This window comes from Gekko japonicus, unplaced genomic scaffold (assembly GCF_001447785.1).
Source record: "Gekko japonicus isolate JY-2015 unplaced genomic scaffold, Gekko_japonicus_V1.1 scaffold2712, whole genome shotgun sequence".
In the NCBI taxonomy this organism is placed as follows: Eukaryota; Metazoa; Chordata; class Lepidosauria; order Squamata; family Gekkonidae; genus Gekko; species Gekko japonicus.
The window spans coordinates 168143-191440 of record NW_015169868.1 but is presented as its reverse complement, the minus strand read 5'-3'; the positions used below and the strand labels follow the sequence as shown (position 1 = coordinate 191440).

Here is a 23298-nt window from a genome sequence, read left to right as displayed (position 1 = left end):
CCTCCCCCCCCCCCCACCGCCTTGCTCGGCCTCTAGGAAGCAGCGTCTTCCCTTTAACCCTCGCAGTGCTGGACACACATTAAAATCCTTCCCGCTCCCAGACCGAGAGGGACGGACCGGTCTCCAGCCAGGCTGCCTCCGTCCAGCGACGCCCTCTGCGGCTCAGCGGGACTCCTCGGGAGTAATCCTGCCCACCTGGGCCGCCCTCCCGGAGTCCCCCCCCACTCCCCCCGCCTTGCTCCTTGGATCTCTCCTCTCTTGAATCAGGGGAGGGTTCCGACTCGCCCTGCAGCACCCGCCTTGGGCTGAGTCCCTGCGAGAAAGGCTGACCGCAAGGAACGCCAAAGAAATGCCAGCAATAAAAACCGGCCCTCCCCACCTTTCCCGCAGCTGCTCTCTGCTGATCCGTAACTGGTCAGTCAAGATAAAGTGCAACAGGGAGAGGCCTCCTCTGCACAGGGCGGGAGACCGAGTGGACTCCGCAGCCTCCCCAGGGGCCGGCCGGCTGGGGGGTCTTTCCGCACCAGAAGCTGCGGGGCAGAGAAGAGCCAGAAAGACAGAATTGCAAATCTCCAGGTGGGATCTCCTGGAATGGCAACCGGATCGATTCTCCTGGGGGGAAAGTGGCAGCTTTGGGGAGTTGACTCCCCCTGGCATGATAACCCACGGAGGGCTCCCCCTTCTCAAAACCCAGGCCCCACCCCCAAATGTCCAGGAGTTTCCCAACCTGGAACTGGCAACCCCACACAGAGCAGGGGCCTCCTGAGTTCTTTCCCGCATCCCTCCCGGAGGGGGGTCCTCCCCTGAGCTGAGCATCCTTCAGCACCACCCCAAGGAAGGTCCAAGTCCAGGATATGTGGCACTGATGCTGTTCCACTGCCTGGGAGGGAGACCCGGAACAAGGTGAGAATCCACAAACACTTTCCGCCCTGACACGAGACTTCCCAAAGCGCATGAAGGAAGCACAAGGCCTCCGCTTGAAATCCCGCTCTTCTTCCTCCTTTGCTCCCCATATTCTGTGGGGGTGGGCGGGGCCATCAAGTCGCAGCTGCCCCATAGCCACCCCAGAGTTTTCAAGACCAGGCGTTCAGAGGTGACCAAAATTGTACTCTGTTAAACTGAGTTTATTTTACATTGTGGCACAAGTCAATATTAGAAAACTTTCCCCGTATTGTTTACTTCTAGACACACAAGAGCAACATCCTTCAACTCGTGTGCATCTTCATTTGACACACAAGGCTGGATCCCGGGAGGCCTCACGTGAAATACTTTTCTTGTGTCTTTTGATTTCTTCTTTGGAGCAAGTGCAATACATTTGGCTTCTTCAATAATATAGATCATTATCAGACACAGCATTTTAAATAGTTTTCGAAATACTATTGTTTTCTCCCTTAACAGCACTCCTGTTTTGCTCCTATATCTACTTATGTACTGTCTTTTGATTTTAATAGGAGCCTATTTGTACCTTAGAATCAGAGACTTGGAAGGGACCCCCAGCATCCTTTAGTACCCCCCCCATGACCCCTCTGAAGAAGGCCCAATTGGGTCGCAACCAGTGTTCCCTCTAAGCTGAGTTAGTGCGAGCCAGCTCACAGTTTTTTAGCCTCCGGCTCACACATTTTTGTCTCAGCTCAGGAAGGGATGGCTCCAGAGCAAACTAATAATTTATGAAGTAGCCAAATCGTTTGCTCACAGCTTTAGTGCCAGTAGCTCACAAAGCAGAATTTTTGCTCACAAGACTCCGCAGCTTAGAGGGAGTATTGATCGCAACACATTAGGTGACTTATTGTCTTCTCTTGGACATATGCTTTTAACATCTTTGTAATAAATACATGTCTTTTATGTGCAATTAATTCTTATTTCATTTTAGCTTTCGGCCCTGCATTTGTTCTCACACAGTAACCAACCAGTTCTTCTGGAGGGCCAACAACAGGGCAGGGAGGCTGAGACCTTCCCCTGAGGTTGCCTCCTGGCTCTGGGATTCGGAGGATCAGTGCCTCTGCATGTGGAGGTTCCCCTCAGTCAGCAGGGCTAGTAGCCATGGACAGACTTATCCTCCATGAATCCATCTAGTCCTCTTTGAAAGGCGTCTACGCCTGTGGCCATCACTACATCCTCTGGCAGCAAATTCTGCATTTTAATATTTTACATTCCTCTCAATCGTCTCCTGAGTGTTTTATGCAGAAGCTGCCTCCTCCTCCTCCGGAATCAGGCTCTGGGTCCGTCTAGGTCAGTATTGTCAGCTCGGACTGGCAGAGGCTCTCCCGGGTGCCAGGGATTGAGGGAGGGCCCCTTCCACATCACCTCCCCCTGCCAGGGATTGAATCTGGCATCTTCCGCATGCCCAGCAGGTGCTCTGCCACTCAGCCACCACGGCCCCTCCCTGATGGGGTTCAGTGCCCTCCCTCCTTCCCTGATTACTGTGATGGACAATGGGATTGGAAAACATCCCCCTTCTCCCAACAGGGAGGTCCGTTGTCAAATGCTGGTCTTTAGGAACTTTAGCTGCCTTTATTTCAGCGGGGAAAGAGATTTGATAACATTCCTTGCCACAGGAAGAGAAGTTTTTTCCATGGTAGTGAAGGGAGGGGGGCTGCTTCAGCCACTTCTCTTCTTTCAGTTTCCACTTCGTTTTTAAATGGTAAGCCCATCTGCACGGACAAGTTTTGGGAGGGGAGATGCAGATCAGAGGCCTTTTAAAATTTCCTTTTGCCCTGTTTGCAGCTGAGAGAGAACACTGGCAAGAAATGTACCTGTTCATGCTCTTCATTTTGCTGTTACTTAAAATAGTGTGGTATACTTTCAAAGGGGCAACCAAATGTACCTGTTCATGCTCTTCATTTTGCTGTTGTTTACCTTGACTTCCAGAAAGAGAGCCAGTTTGGTGTAGTGGTTAGTGCACGGACTCTAATCCGGGAGAACCGGGTTTGATTCCCCACTCCTCCACTTGCACCTGGCTGGATGACCTTGGGCAAGCCATAACTCTGGCACAGCTGTTCTTGAAAAAGAGCAGTTTCTGTCAAGAGCTCTCTCAGCCCCACCTACCTCACAGGGTGTCTGTTGTGGGGAGGGAAGGGAAAGGAGTTTGTAAGCCACTCTGAGACACCTTTGGGTGGTGAAGGGCGGGGTATAAATCCAATCTCTTCCTCTTCTTTTGATAAAGTTCCTCATCAAAGGCTCCTAAGTAAGCTCAATATTCACAGGATAAAAGGACCTCTTGTGGATCAAAACCTGGCTAATTAATAGGAAACAGAGAGTGAGTAGAAATGCACAATTTTCTCAGTGGAGGGTGGTAAGCAGTGGGGTACCGCAGGGATTAGTACTGGGTCCGATGCTTTTTAACTTGTTCTTTAATGATTTGGAGTTGGGAGTAAGCAGTGAAGTGGCTAAATTTGCAGATGACACGAAATTGTTTAGGGCGGTGAGAACCAGGGAGGATTGTGAGGCACTCCAAAGGGATCTGTTGAGGATGGTCGAGTGGGCAGCAATGTGGCAAATGGGGTTCCATGTGGCCAAGTGCAAAGTGATGCACATTGGGGCCAAAAATCCTTACTATAAATACATGTTGATCGGGTCCAAACAGGCAGAGACTGACCAAGAGAGAGACCTTGGAGTCTTGGTAGATAAGTCACTGAAAATGTCAAGACAGTGTGCAACCACAATTTTAAAAAAGGCCAATGCTATGCTGGATATTATTAGGAAGGGAATTGAAAACAAATCAGCCAGTATTTGGAATACTGTGTACAGTTTTGGTCACCACACCTCAAAAAAGATATAGCATTGGAAAAAGTGCAGAAAAGGGCAACTAGAATGATAAAAGGATTGGAACACTTTCCCTATGAAGAAAGGTTAAAACGCTTGGAGCTCTTTAGCTTGGAGAAACGATGACTGAGGGGTGACATGATTGAGGTTTACAAGATTATGCATGGGATAGAGCAGGGAGAGAAAGAAGGACTTTTTTCCCTTTCTCACAATACAAGAACTTGTGGGCACTCAATGAAATTGCTGAGCAGTCGGGTTAGAACGGATAAAAGGAAGTACTTCTTCACCCAAAGAGTGCTTAACACATGGGATTCACTGCCACAGGAGGTGGTGGCAGCTACAAGAATGGACGGCTTCAAGAGGGAATTGAAGCAGAGGTCCAACAGTGGTCTGTATTCTTGGTGCTTGGGGGGGGGGGGTTGCCAGAGGGGCTGCCTTTTACTTTTGGGTAGCCCCAATAGCAAGGGCACCCCACTTCTAACCTGACCCAGAGACCCACAAACCTCAGGCCAAGGAAGGCACTCTTGGTTCTGAAACACAGAGCTAGCCACAGCTCTGAAAAGGGGTCTCCATTTTCAGGTGACAGGCAACCTCAGAGCAAGCCTCCAGTCTTCCCCCTCCACCCAGCAGAGATTATGTTTATGGAATGACAATGAGTTCTAGCAGGTAAAGTATCTATATTTCTAAAGTCTATTCAAAAGCCGTTTGGCAAATAACTCTGTCTCCTGTAATTCTTTGTACTGAATACTTGTTTTTCCTGCTCTCTCCCTTAGGACACTGGGATAAACCAATCAATCATTCAAATGTTTAGCCCATCTTTTCTCTATACTTGAGAGCCTTTTCAAAATACCCTGGCCAGGGTATTTTGAAAAGGCTCTCAAGTATAGCCAACAGTGGGAGGGCTTCTAATGCCCTGGCCCCACTGGTGGACCTCCTGATGGCAACTGGTATTTTTGGCCACTGTGTGACAGAGTGTTGGACTAGATGGGCCTTTGGCCTGATCCAACATTGGCGTCTCTTATGTTCTTATTAGTGGTCAGATAATTGGCCAGGACCATTAGTGGTCAGATAATCCATTTTACTAGCCACCCAACACCTAGCTTCTATTGTTAAATCCAGACCCTGCCTCTTTGGAAGCTCGTTGGTCACATCTAGGCCTTGCCCATCCTGATGCCACACACCCCTGGGACTCATCATTGGTCCAGGTAAGCTATTGTTCTAAACTGAGACCGGCCTCTAGGGCCGCCCATTGGTCTGCATTGTCTTCCAGTGGGTATATCCCAGCGTACACATGGCCTCAAACCGTGTGTTTTCTGCCATAATCCAAAATGGCAGTCCACCCCTAAACTCTCTGAGTTCAGGCCACAATCCATGGACCTCTGCACATCTGGACAGGTTGTATCACCCCTCTTTAAGCTATCAATCACCTCTGCTTCCTTATAGTTCTATATTGTGTGTGTGAGTGTTTGAATATTGTTTGTATGCTTGAGAATGTTTAGTAAAGAAATCATTATTTTAGCCACCCAGTTTCTGTGTCTGTTCCTGGGTTCTTGGGAATTCTGACTCTGGTATACACAGGTCAGATCCTATAGATAAGCCAATTGCATATTAATAATTCCCCATCTTCATTAAATAATAGAGCAATTTGGCTAACAGGGGGGCAACAGTGGGAGGGCTTCTAGTGTCCTGGCCCCACCAGTGGGAGGGCTTCTAGTGTCCTGGCCCCACCTGGAGAGCCAGTTTGGTGTAGTGGTTAAGTGTGCAGACTCTAACCTGGGAGAACCGGGTTTGATTCCCCACTCCTCCACTTGCACCTGCTGATGTGACCTTGGGTCAGTCACAAGCTCTGGCACAGCTGTCCTTGGAAAAGAGCAGTTTGTGTCAGAGTTCTCTCAGCCCCAGCCACCTCACAGGGTGTCTGTTGTGGGGAGGGGAAGGGAAAGGAGTTTGTAAGCCACTCTGAGACTCCCTTGGGTAGTGAAGGGCGGGGTATAAATCCAATCTCTTCTCTTCTTCTTCTGGACCTCCTGATGGCACCTGGTATTTTTGGCCACTGTGTGACAGAGTGTTGGACTGGATGGGCCACTGGCCTCATCCAACATTGGCTTCTCTAATGTTCTTATGTTCCGATTCTCAGGTGTCACAGAGGTACTCCTTTTGGGGGGAATATCTCAGTGCTCATGGCTTAAGGCGGCCATGCACTGGTAGCTGTACAGTTAGCTAGCCAATCTCCCCCCCCCCAAAAAAAGGGAGAGTTCTAGCCAGAATTAATTTTCCATACAGAAGTATAAAGAGAAATTGACGTAATGAGGTCTTTAAGATTCTATTTAAAAATAGCAGGAAAGAGAGAACAAGCATGAAGAGAAAAATGAAAGCCGTCTCTCTCCGGCACTCATTTGAAGGGAAGTTCTCTGCCTCCCTCCAGAATTGAACCCCTCTTTGGAAACTGAAGTCCATGCACAATCTCCAGTCATCAAGGATCGTTTTGGCTTCTGAGATGGCAAATGGTACGGGAACAACCCCAGCACAGCCAGGCTGTCTGCCACTGAAAGGAGGCACCGATAGCTGACACTCATAAGTGACTCCACGACACTGGATCTAACAGCCACTGATAGCTGTTTTCCACAAAGCACAGTCCACGGGCCAGCCAATTCACAGAGAAGCTGAAGAAGGGTGTCAGAATGTGTGGATTTCCAAAGGCTCTAGGTGTTTATTTATTAAATATTAATATCCTGCATTTCGTCTTCGTTCAAGGCGGCTTTGAAAGATAGTTAAACATCCTGAATGAAAACCAAGATAAAATAAGAAGCCCCAAATCCCTCCCCACTCCTCTCTTAGAAGACACCTGCTATTCAGCCCCCCTCAAAGCCCCAGCAATGAACAGACTGGGATCACGGCCACACAACGTTACAGAGAAATGACAATACCATGTACAAAATAACAACTAGTATAAGTAAAGATTTTTCAAAGACTATGTGTAAATATTGTACTGAATAAAGTATATACTAGGTCCAGGTCTCTATATTACAATATCAATATGAAGAAATACACAATAGTCTAATACAGGGAGGTCGAACTCATTTGTTACAAGGGCCGGATCTGACATAAATGGAACTGTTGAAACTGCTGAAATTAGGTTCCACTTACACAGCCGGCAAACCGAAGAAGTCAAAGGAAACACAGTTTCTAAGTATCTTTACAGAGGCTGTTTAGACAATATTATGACTATGTGGACTCCTCCTATCAAGTTACACTGATTATGTCTTTACATTTATGTCTTATAAGAACATAAGAACATAAGAGATGCCAATGTTGGATCAAGCCAAAGGCCCATCCAGTCCAACACTCTGTATCCCACAGTGGCCAGAAATACCAGTGCCATCAGGAGGTCCACCAGTGGGGCCAGGACATTAGAAGCCCTCCCACTGTTGCCCCCCCTCCAAGCACCAAGAAGACAGAGCATCACTTGCCCCAGAGTCCCTATCTATACCTTGTGGCTCATAGCCACTGATGGACCTCTGCTCTCAACATAAGAACATAAAAGAAGCCAATGTTGGATCAGGCCAAAGGCCCATCCAGTCCAACACTCTGTATCCCACAGTGGCCAGAAATACCAGTGCCATCAGGAGGTCCACCAGTGGGGCCAGGACATTAGAAGCCCTCCCACTGTTGACCCCCCCCAAGCACCAAGATGACAGAGCATCACTTGCCCCAGAGTCCCTATCTATACCTTGTGGCTAATAGCCACTGATGGACCTCTGCTCCATATGCTTATCTAATTCCCTTTTGAAGCCGTCCATGCTTGTAGCTGCCACCACTTCCTGTGGCAGTGAATTCCAAGTGTTAATCACTCTTTGGGTGAAGAAGTACTTCCTTTTATCCGTTCTAACCCGACCGCTCAGCAATTTCATGGAGTGCCCACGGGTTCTTGTATTGTGAGAAAGGGAGAAAAGTACCTCTTTCTCTACCTGCTCTTTCCCATGCATAATCTTATAAACCTCAATCATGTCACCCCTCAGTCGTCGTTTCTCCAAGCTAAAGAGCCCTAAGCGCCTTAACCGTTCCTCATAGGGAAAGTGTTCCAACCCTTTTATCATTCGAGTTGCTCTTTTCTGCACTTTTTCCAAAGCTATAATATCCTTTTTAAGGTGTGGTGACCAGAATTGCACACAGTATTCCAGATGAGGTCGCACCATTGATTTATATAGCGGCATTATGATATTGGCTGATCTGTTTACAATACCCTTCCTAATAATCCCCAGCATAGCATTGGCCTTCTTTATTGCAGTCACACACTGTCTCGACATTTTCAGTGAGTTATCTACTACAACTCCAAGATCTCTCTCTTGATCTGTCTCTGCCAGTTCAGACCCCATCAACGTGTATTTATAGTTAGGATTTTTGGCTCCAATGTGCATCACCTTGCACTTGGCCACATTGAACCCCATTTGCCATGTTGACGCCCACTCGCCCAACTTTGACAGATCCCTTTGGAGTGCCTCACAATCCTCACTGGTTTTCACCACCCTGAACAACTTCGTATCATCCGCAAATTTAGCCACTTCACTGCTTACTCCCAACTCCAAATCATTAATGAACAAGTTAAAAAGCAGTGGACCAAGTACTGATCCCTGTGGTACCCCACTGCTTACACCCCTCCACTGGGAGAACTGCCCATTTATACTCACTCTCTGTTTTCTATTAATTAGCCAGTTTTTGATCCATAAAAGGACTTGTCCTTTTATCCCATGATTTTTGAGCTTGCTTAGGAGCCTTTGATGAGGAACTTTATCAAAAGCTTTCTGGAAGTCAAGGTAAACAATATCTATTGGATCCCCCTTGTCCACATGTTTGTTCACCCCCTCAAAGAACATTAACAGGTTAGTGAGACAAGATCTTCCCTTACAGAACCCATGTTGAGTCTGCCTCAATAGGTTTTGTTCATCTATGTGCCTACTAATTCTTTCCTTAATAATGGTTTCCACCAATTTACCCGGTATCGACGTCAGACTGACAGGCCTGTAATTTCCCGGATCTCCTCTGGAACCCTTTTTAAAGATGGGAGTGACATTAGCTACCTTCCAGTCCTCAGGAATGGAGGCTGATTTTAAGGAGAGATTACATATTTTTGTCAGGAGATCCACAAGTTCACAATTGAGTTCTTTCAGAACTCTTGGATGTATGCCATCTGGGCCTGGTGATTTATCAGTTTTTAAGTTGTTTATCAGTTTTAGGACCTCCTCTCTCGTCACCTCAATCTGACTCAGGTCTTTCAACACCCCTCCCGAACTCAGCGGCTCTGGAGTGGGCAAGCACCTCTCATCTTCCACAGTGAAGACGGAGGCAAAAAATGCATTTAGCTTCTCAGCCATTTCCCTATCATCCTTCAGTACTCCTTTTACCCCTTGGTCATCCAAGGGCCCCACTGCCTCCCTGGCTGGTTTCCTGTTTCTAATGTATTTGAAGAAAGTTTTATTGTTGGTCTTTACATTTTTTGCTATATGCTCCTCATATTCCCTTTTTGCATGCCTGACCACAGACTTGCATTTTATTTGCCATAGCCTGTGTTCTGTTTTATCAGCCTCACTGTGACTAGCTTTCCACCGCTTAAAGGAATCCTTTTTACCTTTTACAGCTTCCATTACTTTGTTTGTTAACCATGTAGGCTTTTTCTTATACCTGTTTGTGCCTTTCCTAACCTGCGGAATATATTTTATTTGAGCTTCTAGAATTGTAGTTTTAAACAGTTTCCAAGCTTCCCCAATGGTTTTGACCCTTTCTACTTTTCCCTTCAGTTTCCTCCCCACATGTCCCCTCATATCAGAAAAATTACCCCTTTTAAAGTTAAAAGTGGTTGTGTGAGTCTTTTTGGCCAATTCCCTATTTGTACAAATGTTGAACTCAACAACATTATGATCACTGTTCCCAAGCGGTGCAATCACTTTTACATCTCTCACCAGGTCTTGAGTGTTACTTAGGACCAAATCAAGGATCGCCTCTCCCCTGGTAGGTTCCATGACCATCTGCTCCATAGCACAGTCATTTAGAGTGTCTAGAAACTCAATCTCTTTCTCTCGACTAGAACACATATTGACCCAATCAATGTGTGGGTAGTTAAAATCACCTATTATGACACAGTGTTTTTGTCTAGCTGCTATCTTTAATTCATTCATCATTTTATAAACTTCCTCTATCTTTTGATCCGGTGGGCGATAACAAACTCCCAATGTTAAGTTTCCTTTTGGCCCCCCTATTTCAACCCACAGAACTTCAAGAAGCGAATCCAATTCTCTTAGCCTCTCGATCTTTCTGGACTTTATACCCTCTCTGACATACAGAGCCACCCCACCTCCAACCCTTCCCCCCCTATCCTTCCGATATAATATATAACCGGGAATCACCATATCCCACTGATTTTCCTCATCCCACCAAGTTTCTGAAATACCCACAATGTCTATTTTTCCCTCTGACACCAAGCACTCCAACTCCCCGATTTTACCTCGGACACTTCTAGCATTTGTATAGAAACAGCTGTAATTTCCCATACTGGTTAAGCCTGCCACCTTCCTCTTGCTATCTCGAGACCTTGTCAGGCAGTCCATGTCACTAGCCACGGTCTCAGTGGACAATTTCAACCCACCTCCCTGTAGAAATGCAACAGGTACCCCCTCATCTCTCTGAGATGAGCCAACCCGAACCAGAGACTTTTCATCTCCTGTCGGCTTTCCCCCTTATCTACATTGATGTCTTATCTACAAAGGAAGAAATACTGTATCTTATGCCTTCTTATAGTTACAGTATATGCACTCATGTTGTTGTGATACCACCAACTTTATAATTGTTTAATATAATTAATATTGTTTGGCAATTTTTGATGGTATTTTCTACTAGTGGAATTTGTATATTTGGGACTTCTGTGACACTAGTCTTCCCCCCCCCTTTTTTTTAGAAACATAAAATGGCTGGGCATTGCAAGCTTCTCCCCTCCCCCCCAGGTATACGCAGTGTGGCAGTTGCTCTCCAGTGTAATGTCCCCCTTTGGCTGTGGGTTCCCAGGTTAGAGTACTCACTCAGGCACCCAGTCTCAGGTCCATTCAGCAGAGACAAGCTGGTTCAAAATATCAACCCTGTATTTGCAAGGAGACAACTCCAGCAAGCAACAGCTTCAACAATACAGACACTGGAAAGTTAAACTACTTGAGCTCCACTCCACTGAAATACACTGCAGCACCAAGTTGCAATGAAAATGCAGAGTGGATTTCCCATTAAGATCTCTGGGCCCAGAGAGACTACTCTGGAACTGCAATTACAGCCACCAGAATGAAATGACAGTCCCTTGGAGTAGCAGAAGGGTTCTGGGACTGGAATGAGGGCCCCCAGAGTGGAATTCCATTTCCAGAATGCAGCTGCTACTCTCAGGGGCTGTCATTCCACCCTGCATCCTGTCATTTCAGTCCCAGAATACAGATTCTATTGCTAGGGACCGTCATTCTATTCTGGAGGCTGTCATTCTGATCCCAGAGCACTGTTTCTAATGCTGGAAACAGTCCCAGAGTAGTCTATCTGGGTTCAGAGACCTTAAAGGAAAAATCCATTCCATATTTTCTTTGTGACTTAGCAAGCCCAGTAGAGCTTCCTGCCAAAGCAGACAAAGACAAGACAGAGGGAGCTGGGAACTTCAGCAGCCTCAAGCTTCAAACAGTGAGGACAAGGGGGTAAGAAAAGAGCTGTGGGCCCGATTAAAGCCATGGGCGGGCCGCTTCCGGCCTGTGGGCCTTAGGTTTGACACCCCTGCTGTAATACTTCATGCAAACAATTCAACACAGAAATAAGTCCATAAAAAATATTCAAACACAAAGTCTCCCGTAATTATTCTAATATCCAAAAGAGGATAATCCGTTAGTACAGAGTTCATTAAGCTCCAAACTTCTCCAAAAGGATCCTCCTTTCACCTCCGAAATCAGGATGTGTCTCTCATGTGTTTTCAACGTAGGTATAGTATTGTTACTAGATTACGAATTCTCAGAAATAGTCCTTAATTCCACAGCTGTATCCAATGAACCAACACAGAAGAAGTCTCTCTAAAAGGGACACACACCATTTTATACACACACACACATGCATATACAGAATCAGCCGATAGATGTCTACCAGAGCAACAGTATCACTTGTAGAGATACAAGCTATAGGAAAAATGTTTACAATAAAACGTATATCACGGAACTCCAAAAAACATGACAGTCATCTTAAAATTGAAGATGTCTAAAGGTATCTCAGAGTTAATTGATCCAATCCTAACCAAATCAGATGCTTGGTGGTATAATGTTAGGTACTGCTAAGCCTCCTCTTTTTTCTCATTCTGTAATACCTTAAAACTAATTCTTAGTTGTTTACCATTCCATTTAAATGTATTTATTTGTTTCTGCCAGTCCATTAGAGTCTACACTTTGGTGTAGTGGTTAAGTGCGCGGACTCTAATTTGGAAGAACTGGGTTTGATTCCACACTCCTCCACTTGCACCTGCTGGATGACCTTGGGCAAGCCGTAGTTCTGACAAGAGCTGTCCTTGAAAAAGAGCAGTTTCTGTCAGAGCTCTCTCAGCCACACCTACCTCACAGGGTGTCTGTTGTGGGAAGGGGAAGGGAAAGGAGTTTGTAAGCCGCTCTGAGACGCCTTCGGGTAGTCAACGGCGGTGTATAAATCCAATCTCTTCTCCTTCATATACTAATCGGTATCAACTAAAACAGAAAATTTATTACGGCAAACCATTCATTTTTACTGCAGGGATTCTTTCCAGCCATGATCACTTTAGTTTGAACCATCTTTCCAAATCTTTTTGTATCTTCATCCAAATGAATGTGAGTTTGATTGAGGCTTTTCCTCTATTAATGGAGGTATTCAAGTTTATCTGTTGGAGTCTGAAGGCTAGAAAGGTGAGGCATGCTCTCTCCCTCTCGGGTGGGTTGCCATGTTAGTCTGTAGAAGCAGAGCAGAATTCAAGTCCAGGAAGTTATTCAAGACATGCAAATTTTCCAGGATTTAAGTTCTCATGAGTTAACGCTCACTTTCTCAGAAAGTCCATTCTCTCTGACTCAGAAGGCGGGAAGGGGGTTGCCGAAAAGGGCCATATGGAGTCAAGATGCAGAGGTGCCATTAGGTCTGATCGATCTTCGTTCTCATTTCTGCCTGACCAAATGAACTTAGACCTGTGAAAGCTTCTACCCTGGGAAATTTCCTTGGTCTTTCAGATGTTATCTCTCCAACTTCCTATTTCCTTTCGGAAATCCTTTATTTTTTTTAATTAACAATTTTTCAAATTTTACAGAATATCAAATATAAACAATATACATAAATAACCTATCAATTTTGTTATTTGTTACATAAATCAAAAGTAAATCATTTTTTTATATTGCGGATTGTTCGGAATAATGTCTTTACTCAACATATAACTTACAACAGGGTACCAAACCGCTACTACTTTTTTATGGTATTTTTCAGAAGCATTAGACATTTTTATTGTCAGTTTATACATAACAAACATTTCCCATATTTTATTATACCATTGTTCTAAATTAGGAGGTTTCCTTTCCAACCATTTTGTTGCTACGAGTTGATGTGCTGCGGCTAATAAAATTGCTATTAATTCTTCTTTGTTTTTATATTTTCTAGGATGCGGCCAACGTTCCAGTAATATTACCTCAGGAGAAAACGGTAAGTCTACTACAGTTATTTCTTTTATTTTTTGTAATATTTTTTTCCAAAACTGTTGTATAATATCACACGTCCACCAACAGTGTATGTAATCCGCTTTGTTGCCACATTTTTTTTTACAAAATGGGCTATATTCATTGTTTATGCGAGAAAGTCTGATTGGTGAAATATGCCATCTCATAATAATTTTTGACATAAGGGTATTTACATGGATAATTTTTGCTTTATTGCTATATCCTTCCCATATTATTTGCCAGTCTTCTTCAGTCAAATCAATTTTTAAATCTTTCTATTGCTTTTGATAAAGTGTGATTTTTTTTTCTTCTCTACTATGGCTTATGTGTTTGTAAATTAAAGAAGTGAGATTGTGAAATAGTTTGGGTTCCTTATCCAAAAATTGTTCTAAAGGTGTTAATGCACGGCTCCTCATTTGTTTCAGTGGAGGAGAGTCCAAAAGGTGTCTTATTTGAACATATTTATACCAATGTATCTTATGTTTAACTTTTTCTTCTAGTTGAGCTTTCATCAAGATGTCATTTTTTTCAAAAAAAATGTGAAAGTTTTGTTATACCTGCTTTTTGCCAACTGTCATAATATTCCCAATCTTTACCCGGGGTAAACCATTCTTGTCTAATGTATGATGATTGACTCGATATTCCTGGAGCCAAGACAGATTTCCATTTATACCAAATTCTTAACGAGTTATTTAAAAATGGGTTTTGAGTTTGCCTACATTTTTGTAGTATTTTTGGGTCCCATAATGTTTCATATAAGGTACAAGGTTCTAAGTGTTCTAATTCTATCTGAGTCCAAATTGGAGGATGTTCTAGTTTGGCCCTTATTATTAAGGTGCTGATGTTAATTGCTTCATATATCCATTGAAGATTAGGTATGTTCAGACCACCACGACTAGGCAATCTATACATTGTTGTAGCTCTTATTCTGGGCTTTTTTCCTGCCCATAAAAATTTGTTTATTTCAGCTTGCCATTTTTGTAATATAAAACTTTTAATTAAATTTCTTCTATCATTCCAATATATAGATTTTGATTCCCATTGTTTTAAAGTTGTCTTGATTTCAGAGTGTAGTTTATCAAAATTATCTTTCACCAAATCATTTTGGCTTAATGGAATATAAATACCTAAATACCTCCACGATTTTGTAGGTGTTTTCAATTGGAACTCTTTGTCTATTGTTATTTTTAAATCTTCCTTCATATGTATTGGATGAATTATAGTTTTTTCATTATTAAAACTAAGGCCTGAAATGTTTTCAAATTGTTTTAACGTTGTAAAAATTTCCCTCAACGAGTCTTTTGGTTTTGTAATATATAAAATAATGTCATCTGCATAAAGACTGGTTTTATGAGACAAGTTTCCAATCTGTACACCATGTATTTTCTTGTTTTTTCTAATATGTTCTACTAAGGGTTCAATAGCTAAAATAAATAATAGTGGGGAGAGGAGAAAACCCTGTCTCGTCCCTCTTTTTAAATAAATGGTATTTGACAAATCATTATTAACTTTAATTTGTGTTGTGGATTCTTTATATATAGCTTGGATGACTTTTTGAAAATTTGTTCCAAACTGCATATTTCTTAGCACTTCTTGTAAATAGTTTGTTTCCATGCTATCAAAAGCCTTGCTGACATCTAAAGACATCAGCAAGGCTTCTACAGAATAGTTTTCACAATGTGAAATTATATTCAGGGTCCTTCTGATGTTTTCAATAATATTTCTCTTAGGCAAAAAACCAGATTGGTCTGAATGTATATATTCTGGGAGTATTTTTTAAAGTCTGTTTGCTATAATTTTAGTGAATAATTTGCCATCTGAGTTTAATAAAGAAATTGGTCTATAAGATGTAGGAAGTGTTGCATTTTTTCCTCGTTTTAATAATAGGACCATCTCCGATTGATTCCAAGAAGCTGGAATATTAGCTGATGTCATTATTTCATTACAAAAGTCTTCTAAAGGTCTTATTAAAATTGATTTAAAAGCTTTATAAAATTCCGGAGGATATCCGTCTGGACCATCTGCAGTATTGTTTTTTTGTTGATTAATAACTTCTAATATTTCTGCTTGCATTATTGTACTATCTAAATATTCCCTATGCGTTTTGGAGATCTTCTTTAATAAGTTATGTTTCATCATGAAAGATGAAATGTTCTCAGTGTGAATATGTTTGGATTCATAAAGTGTTTTATAATATTTTTCTAAAATCTTTTTTATATCTTGATGCTCTGTTAAGATGCTCTGTTAAAATTTTGCAGAGCTTGAATTTGTCTTGACTGTATTTTGTCTTTAACTTTCCAGGAAAGTAATTTTAAGGATTTAGAGGATTTTGTCCAATATCTTTGTTTAATAAATATGAGATCTTTTTGAATTTTTGTATTTGCTTCTTGTTCTAGTATTTTTCTTTCAGCTATTAATTGTTTAAGAATTTTTTTAGAATTGTTCTGTTTGTGCAACAATTCTAGTCTTTTGATATTATTTTGGATTGATTGTAAATATTTGTTCTTTTCTTTTTTCAGGTGAGAAGCAATTGCAATTAGTTTACCCCTAAGAACTGCCTTCATTGCATCCCATGTATTTTGATGTGAGGTTCCCAGTGGATCATTTTCATTCCAAATTTTTTTTATTGTTTCTGTTATTTGGCTGGTTATTTCGGGATTAAACAATAAAGATTTATTCAAAGTCCATTTTTTTGTGGTTTGTTGTGTTTCTGACCAGTTTATATCACAGTAGTTAGGGTGATGGTCAGACCATATTTTGATTCCAATGTCAACCATTTTGATAGAATTTAATAGTGAGTATGAAATTAAAATAAAATCAATATTAGTGTGGACATCAAATTTTGAAGAAGAAGGTATAATCCCTTTCATTTGGGTTTTTGACTCTCCAAATATCACATAAGCCATGTGATCTAATGACATGTTGTAGTTGAGAGGTGAATTCCTGTTTTCCTTTTGTACTTTTATTTTTTGTTTAGATTTATCCATGAAAAACTCTAAGGGGTAATTCCAATCCCCCCCCACTATTACATCTCCTTCTTGAAATGCTTGTAAAAGGCTTAAAGTATTTTTTATAAACGTGAGTTGTGATTCATTTGGAGCATAAACAGATCCTATGGTAACCTGCTTACCTTCCAGTTTTCCTTTTATAAAGTTGTACCTGCCATTTGGGTCAATCAGTTCTCCCTGTAATTCAAAATGTAATTTTTTGCTAAGATGACTGCGGTGCCTCTCGATTTGGATGAACCTACAGACATATATTGTTCCTTATACCAAGCAAAGGTCCATCAGCAGCTATTAGCCACAAGGTGTAGATAGAACATTTTGTCTGGGGCAGTGATGCTCTGTATTCTTGGTGTTTGGGGGGCAAGAATGGGAGGGCTTCTGGAGTTCTGGCCCCACTGGTGGACCTCCTGATGGCCCCTGGGTTTTGGCCACTGTGTGACACAGAGTGTTGGACTGGATGGGCCATTGGCCTGATCCAACATGGCTTCTCTTATGTTCTTATGTTCTTAAGATTTCACTATTGGGTGGACCTTACTTTTAAGATGCGTTTCCTGTAATAATATACAGTCAGGTTTATTCCTTAAAATGTGAGAAGTTATGCGTCTTTGTTTTATATTATTATTCAAACCTCGCATGTTCCAAGACATTATTTTCAACAGTTTAGACATTTTATCAAACTCAAAGTTGGGATTTATCAATACAATATTCAATACAAGGAAATAACTGCAAAATTTAAATAAATTTCAGTTGCGTATAGACTCTTGTAATGTACGTTCAATTTGTGCCCTGTTTTCTTTTCTCTACCTATCTAAACTAAACTTTAAAAAAAAAAATTAACTCCCTTCCCTGCACTCTTTTTCTCAGAGTGCTCTGTTTATCCCTATCTCTAATCTGTACTTAGAGGCTTCAATCCTTAGTGACTCTCCTTCCAACCCCCCACCCTTCTCCCCATTGTTAAACAAAATATTGTTTCCCAATCACATATATAACAATTCTTTACTGAGTTCTTTAACTAAAATTAAAGATAGCAAAAACTTGCGCAACTTTATGCAGTCAATTTTATCTTCTGTAGTTGTTTACTCCCGCAGTTGGCACATTAAACACCGGAATCTTTGTGGCTTTTTGTGGAGAAAATTCAAATGGTATTCTTCTTTTGAAAGAAGGTTTTGTAGTTTCCATGGGTTCTTCTAGTTGCAAGGCTCTTAATAGATAAAGTCCACTGTCTTTGTCTGAAGCGAAGTATTGTTTTCCATGATGTTGGACTCTGATTTGGCCTGAAGATAACCATTGGTATTGAATCTTGTGCTCTCTAAGTTTCAATGTGGTTTCTCTCAATTGTTGGCGTATTTTTAAGGCTTCTGCTGGTAAATCTGGAAAGACGCTGATTTTTACATCATTGAACGTTAAAGCGCCGAGTTCACGAGCCACCTTCATAATGGCGTTTTTTTTCTTTTAGGTCAGCCAGTTCAATCAAGATATCTCTTGGATATTTTCTGTTGGGCTTGTTTGGGATTCCAAGCCTATATATTTTTATTGTAGATAACTGAATATTATCTTCTTCATTATGCATCAGTGAAGCCAGCCATGTTGGAATAGCACTTAAAACCTTTGCTTCTTCTTCTGGGATTTCCTTGAACCCTTAGTTTTAAATGGTGTTTCCATGCTTCAGTTTCCTGAACCAATATTCATTCTTCCATGTAGACTTGTTCTTTTTGTATGTCTTGATTTTCTGCTTGTATGGTGGTGCCGAGCGTACATGCTGTTTCAGCAATCGCTTTTGTCGTTTCTAAAGCCATTGTTAGTTGGTTTATTTGCTCCGTTAAAGGCTGTATGGCTGTATCAATTTTTGAGTTGAACTTGTCTAGAACTGAGCTTTCAAAGTTCTGGAAAGAGTTTTTTAAAGTTATTTGGAGCATTTTCAGTGTTATGGGCTCGTCCTGTGGGTCTCTCTTTTTATTTTTGCTATCGGCGGCCATTTTGAAAATAGTCCGATTGCAATGCGGGGCTTCGGAAATGGCTTGTTTAAAGGTTTTTTCACTCACCCTTTTGAACGCCACCAGAGCCGGAGTGCTTTAACAAGTCAATCGTTGTTGCGGGGGTAGTTTAGTTGTGATTTTCGGTTGTTTGCATGGGTATTCAGGCGGGGTGGACACGGAGCGACGGATTTAGGCGTCCATGTGGCAGCGTTCCGATGCTACGCCCCCTTTGGAAAATCCTTTTGCCTTATTAGGGTGGTGAGAATGGAGCTTAAAAGCAAGCAGGGGCACGTGACCTTTTTTTTACTCTGCTGGGCCCTGGCTCTGAGCATTCAAAAGGTTTCTCCCGTGTGGGTTCTTTGATGTTTTTGAAGACTGGAATTCTGACTGAATCTCTTTCCACATTCTGAGCATTCAAAAGCTTTCTCCCCTGTGTGAGTTCTTTGGTGCTGTTGAAGAGTCGTATTTCGAATGAATCTCTTTCCACATAATGAGCATTCAAAAGGTTTCTCCCCTGTGTGAGTTCTTTGGTGCAGTTGTAGACTGGAACTCCGACTGAATCTCCTTCCACACTCTGAGCATTCAAAAGGTCTCTCCCCTGTGTGAGTTCTTTGGTGCAGTTGTAGACTGGAACTCCGACTGAATCTCCTTCCACACTCTGAGCATTCAAAAGGTCTCTCCCCTGTGTGAGTTCTTTGGTGCAGTTGTAGACTGGAACTCCGACTGAATCTCCTTCCACACTCTGAGCATTCAAAAGGTCTCTCCCCTGTGTGAGTTCTTTGGTGCAGTTGTAGACTGGAACTCCGACTGAATCTCCTTCCACACTCTGAGCATTCAAAAGGTCTCTCCCCTGTGTGAGTTCTTTGGTGCAGTTGTAGACTGGAACTCCGACTGAATCTCCTTCCACACTCTGAGCATTCAAAAGGTCTCTCCCCTGTGTGAGTTCTTTGGTGCAGTTGTAGACTGGAACTCCGACTGAATCTCCTTCCACACTCTGAGCATTCAAAAGGTCTCTCCCCTGTGTGAGTTCTTTGGTGCAGTTGTAGACTGGAACTCCGACTGAATCTCCTTCCACACTCTGAGCATTCAAAAGGTCTCTCCCCTGTGTGAGTTCTTTGGTGCAGTTGTAGACTGGAACTCCGACTGAATCTCCTTCCACACTCTGAGCATTCAAAAGGTCTCTCCCCTGTGTGAGTTCTTTGGTGCAGTTGTAGACTGGAACTCCGACTGAATCTCCTTCCACACTCTGAGCATTCAAAAGGTCTCTCCCCTGTGTGAGTTCTTTGGTGCAGTTGTAGACTGGAACTCCGACTGAATCTCCTTCCACACTCTGAGCATTCAAAAGGTCTCTCCCCTGTGTGAGTTCTTTGGTGCAGTTGTAGACTGGAACTCCGACTGAATCTCCTTCCACACTCTGAGCATTCAAAAGGTCTCTCCCCTGTGTGAGTTCTTTGGTGCAGTTGTAGACTGGAACTCCGACTGAATCTCCTTCCACACTCTGAGCATTCAAAAGTTTTCTCCACTTTGTGGATTCTTTGATGCTGTTGAAGACTGTCGCTCCGACTAAATCTCCTTCCGCACTCCAAGCATTCAAATGGTTTCTCCCCTGTGTGGGTTCTTTGATGGTCTTGAAGACTACCACTCTGACTGAATCCCTTTCCACACTCTGAGCATTCAAAAGGCTTCTCCCCTGTGTGGGTTCTTTGGTGCCTTTGAAGATGGCCACTCTGAATGAATCTTTTTCCACACTCTGAGCATTCAAATGGTTTCTCCCCTCTGTGAGTTCTTTGATGCTCTTGAAGACTGCCCCTCCGACTAAATCTCCTTCCACACTCCAAGCATTCAAAAGGTTTCTCCCCCGTGTGGATTCTTTCATGCTGTTGAAGAATGCCACTCCGACTAAATCTCTTTCCACACTCTGAGCATTCAAACACTTTCCCTGCTGAGTGGATTCTTTGGTGCTTTTGTAAACTGGAATTCATACTGAATTTCTTTCCACACTCCAAGCATTCAAAAAGCTTCTGTGCTGCGTGTATTTTTTGGCGTACAAGAAGTTGTGGTCTGTATTTGAAGTACTTTCCAGAGTAACAACACTTCCATGCCTTCAGTGTATTGTGGTTTGGAAAACATACATTACCCTTTCTTTTATTGGAGAACGTCATTCCACTCTTGGAGCAGATAAGTGGCTTCACTCTTGAATGAGTCCATTGGAGACGGCTGCTGACTGGGATTTCATGGAAGTCCCCTTCTTGGCTAGGAATGGCCTTTAGCTGCCTCTTTACCATACAGATTTCTTCCTGCCTCTCTGGTCCATCTCTATTCCCAAAGTTTCCTTTGGCTTGTTCATTCTGGGATTTTTCCAGGAAGAACCCCTGAAATTCCCCGCCTGACTCCTCAACGTCCCCTGCTGGGATAAAGAGGGAGGTCCAATCACCACTCACACAAGGAGCCAAGCCACCAATCAGGAACTCCTGATTAATGGGTGTGCATTTTATCTCCTGAGCTGCTGGTCACAACTTGTCCCTGGCCAGCCTTTCCAGTACAGCTTTTTCTATATTGTGACCATCCCTCCCCTCCACAAAACTCCCCAAGCATACTTTAAGGGAAAAGCTGGCAAACATCTCTTTCTCTGCCTTTCCCGATTGCCTTGCCATGCAGGTCTTTTGATGATGAAATTTAAAAAGTGATCGTAATTCCTAGTCCTGGGATTGTACAGAATTTCTGTCCAGGTGTGAGGACAGAGAAGAGGAGCTGGTCTTCAGACTCCAATAACACATGTCTGCTGGGGCAGGGGAGAAGTCAGGACCTCAGCAAGCGAACCCCACAGTTCTAAGGGAACTCCCACAGGAATACCAGGTTTTGGGGGAGGGAGGGGTGGCCTGGAGACATGTAACAGACCAGGGTAGGAAAAGGCTGATGGGCGTCTGACTCGTCCAGCAAAGCTGTTCTCAAGTAAATAACCCATCTTTCCCTGGAATATCCAGTATTTAAGGACAGTGCAGCCCCTAAAGGGAGCAGTTTGGCATAGTGCTTAGGAATGCAGACTCTAAGCTGAGAGAACCGGGTTTGATTCCCCACTGCTCCACATGCAGCTGCTGGTATGACCTTGGGTCAGTCACAAGTTCTTTCAGACCTGTTATCTCAAGGACAGTCCTCAAAAGAGCTCTCTCAGCCCCACCCACCTCACAGGGTGTCTGTTGTGGGGAGGGGAAAGGAAGGGGATTGTAAGCCGCTCTGAAACTCCTTCAGATAGTGAAGGGCAGGGTATAAATCCAATCTCCTCTTCTTCTAAAAGAGCCACAACTGACCTCAGCCCCAGAAAGAATAGCCAAGAACTCAGGCCCCAAAAGGCCTCCCTCCCTCCCTCCTTACCCAGAGGGCATTATCATTCTACCCAGCCAAGAGTTGCTAAGAAGTGAAGCAGAAATCCGCCATGGCTATTCTTTGCCCATTCCCTTGACATAATGATGATGGAGCAGACTCACTTGCATCCAATTCACTCAGGAAGGAAATATTCTGTTGAGATCCTCTTGAGAAACTTTCCAGCCCTTCGTCCGTCTCCACTGCAGTCTCTCGCACATCCGTGCCTTCTTTGGAGAGAGAGAGAGAAAAGGGGAGGAAGAGTGACCCAAGGCCTTTGCCTGTCTCCACCTCAGGCCGTGACACCCACCCTGCCTCTCGTGCTGGCCACGGCAGTGGCTGCAGTGGCCCCTGGACCAGCCACGTCTGTTGGCTGCTTTCACCACCACCTCAACTCCTGGACTCATCTAGAGGGGGTGAGTACAGGGCCAGGCCCCACAATGACATGCTGTTCTTCAATAGTTTGATTCACACAACATCACAATGGCAGCAATTCACACCTTTGGCACCTAGGAAAGATCCTTACCCAGAGAGGCCACACTTGCATAGTTCTCCAGCATGACTTCCCAGTAGAGCACTCTTTGGTCCGGATCTAGCAGTTCCCACTCGGCCACGGTGAAATACACGGCCACCTCCTCAAAGGAAAACGGACACTGAAAGAAAAAGTAGACTTTGTCATCAGTGATCAAGCCAGGCAAGACTGCCCCCAGGAAACGGGCATCCTGGTGGGGTGGAGGATGGAGAGGTTGGCGGGGGAAGAGGGGCTGTCTTGCTCCGATGCCTGAGAAGCCACTGCAGGAGCAAAAGCTCCCCTGAGAAAGGAGGTGGAACTCAGGCGGTCCCCTGCTCATCTCCCTTACCTGGACTGCAGGGGCAGCAGCCATTTCCACTCCTCCACAAAGATGATGACTCAACACCGTCTCTTCGCTGCCTGGGAGGGAGAGAACGTTGGAAGAAAGGGTCTGAGCCGAGACTTCGAATTTCCTTGCTTGTGCGTATCCTGCTTCATGCACCCTCTTCCCAGGGCTGTGAAACCTTGCCCTGTCTACAATCAACAAAATGGGTAACAATTTCTGAGTAAAGCTGAAGGAGAGGTGGAAGGGAAGCACCAGGTTCCTATGAGCCTCGGGGGGCGGACGATGAGGAACACGGCCAACACATTTCAGAGTTCTCTAACATGTGACATTTATCCTGTGAACTCCACAGCTCTAAACGGCGGCAGCATCCCTGCTCGATCAGACCAAAGGCCCAGGAGCGCCAATCTCCCACTGGCTGGGCCCTCCCATGTGCCTTTGAGTTCAGGCTTCCGGGAGAAGAGGGGGCGAAGAAAAGAGGTGAAACGATACATCACATTTGCATGTGTCCAAAAACCCAGAGGTGACGTTAGCACACCTGAGAACTCGAGGGTAATATCAAGCGGTTTCCAGAGCGTCTGCTGAGGCTCTGATGTCACGTCTAGATTTTCAGCAG

At 43.7% G+C, this 23298-nt stretch overlaps 1 protein-coding gene across 1 annotated transcript in view; it reads right to left on the bottom strand.

Annotated features, from left to right (window-relative positions):
- The window catches only part of LOC107115680 (zinc finger protein 850-like), an 84526-nt gene that overhangs the window by 7331 nt on the left and 53897 nt on the right, over positions 1-23298 (bottom strand). Inside the window, exons 5-8 of the mRNA XM_015417436.1 lie at positions 22689-22759; positions 21954-22058; positions 20751-20872; positions 18822-20429 (exon numbers count right to left, since the gene is read on the bottom strand). Of these exons, the coding sequence (XP_015272922.1) occupies positions 18822-20429; positions 20751-20872; positions 21954-22058; positions 22689-22759 (1906 nt within the window). The remainder of the gene's footprint in view (positions 1-18821; positions 20430-20750; positions 20873-21953; positions 22059-22688; positions 22760-23298) is intronic.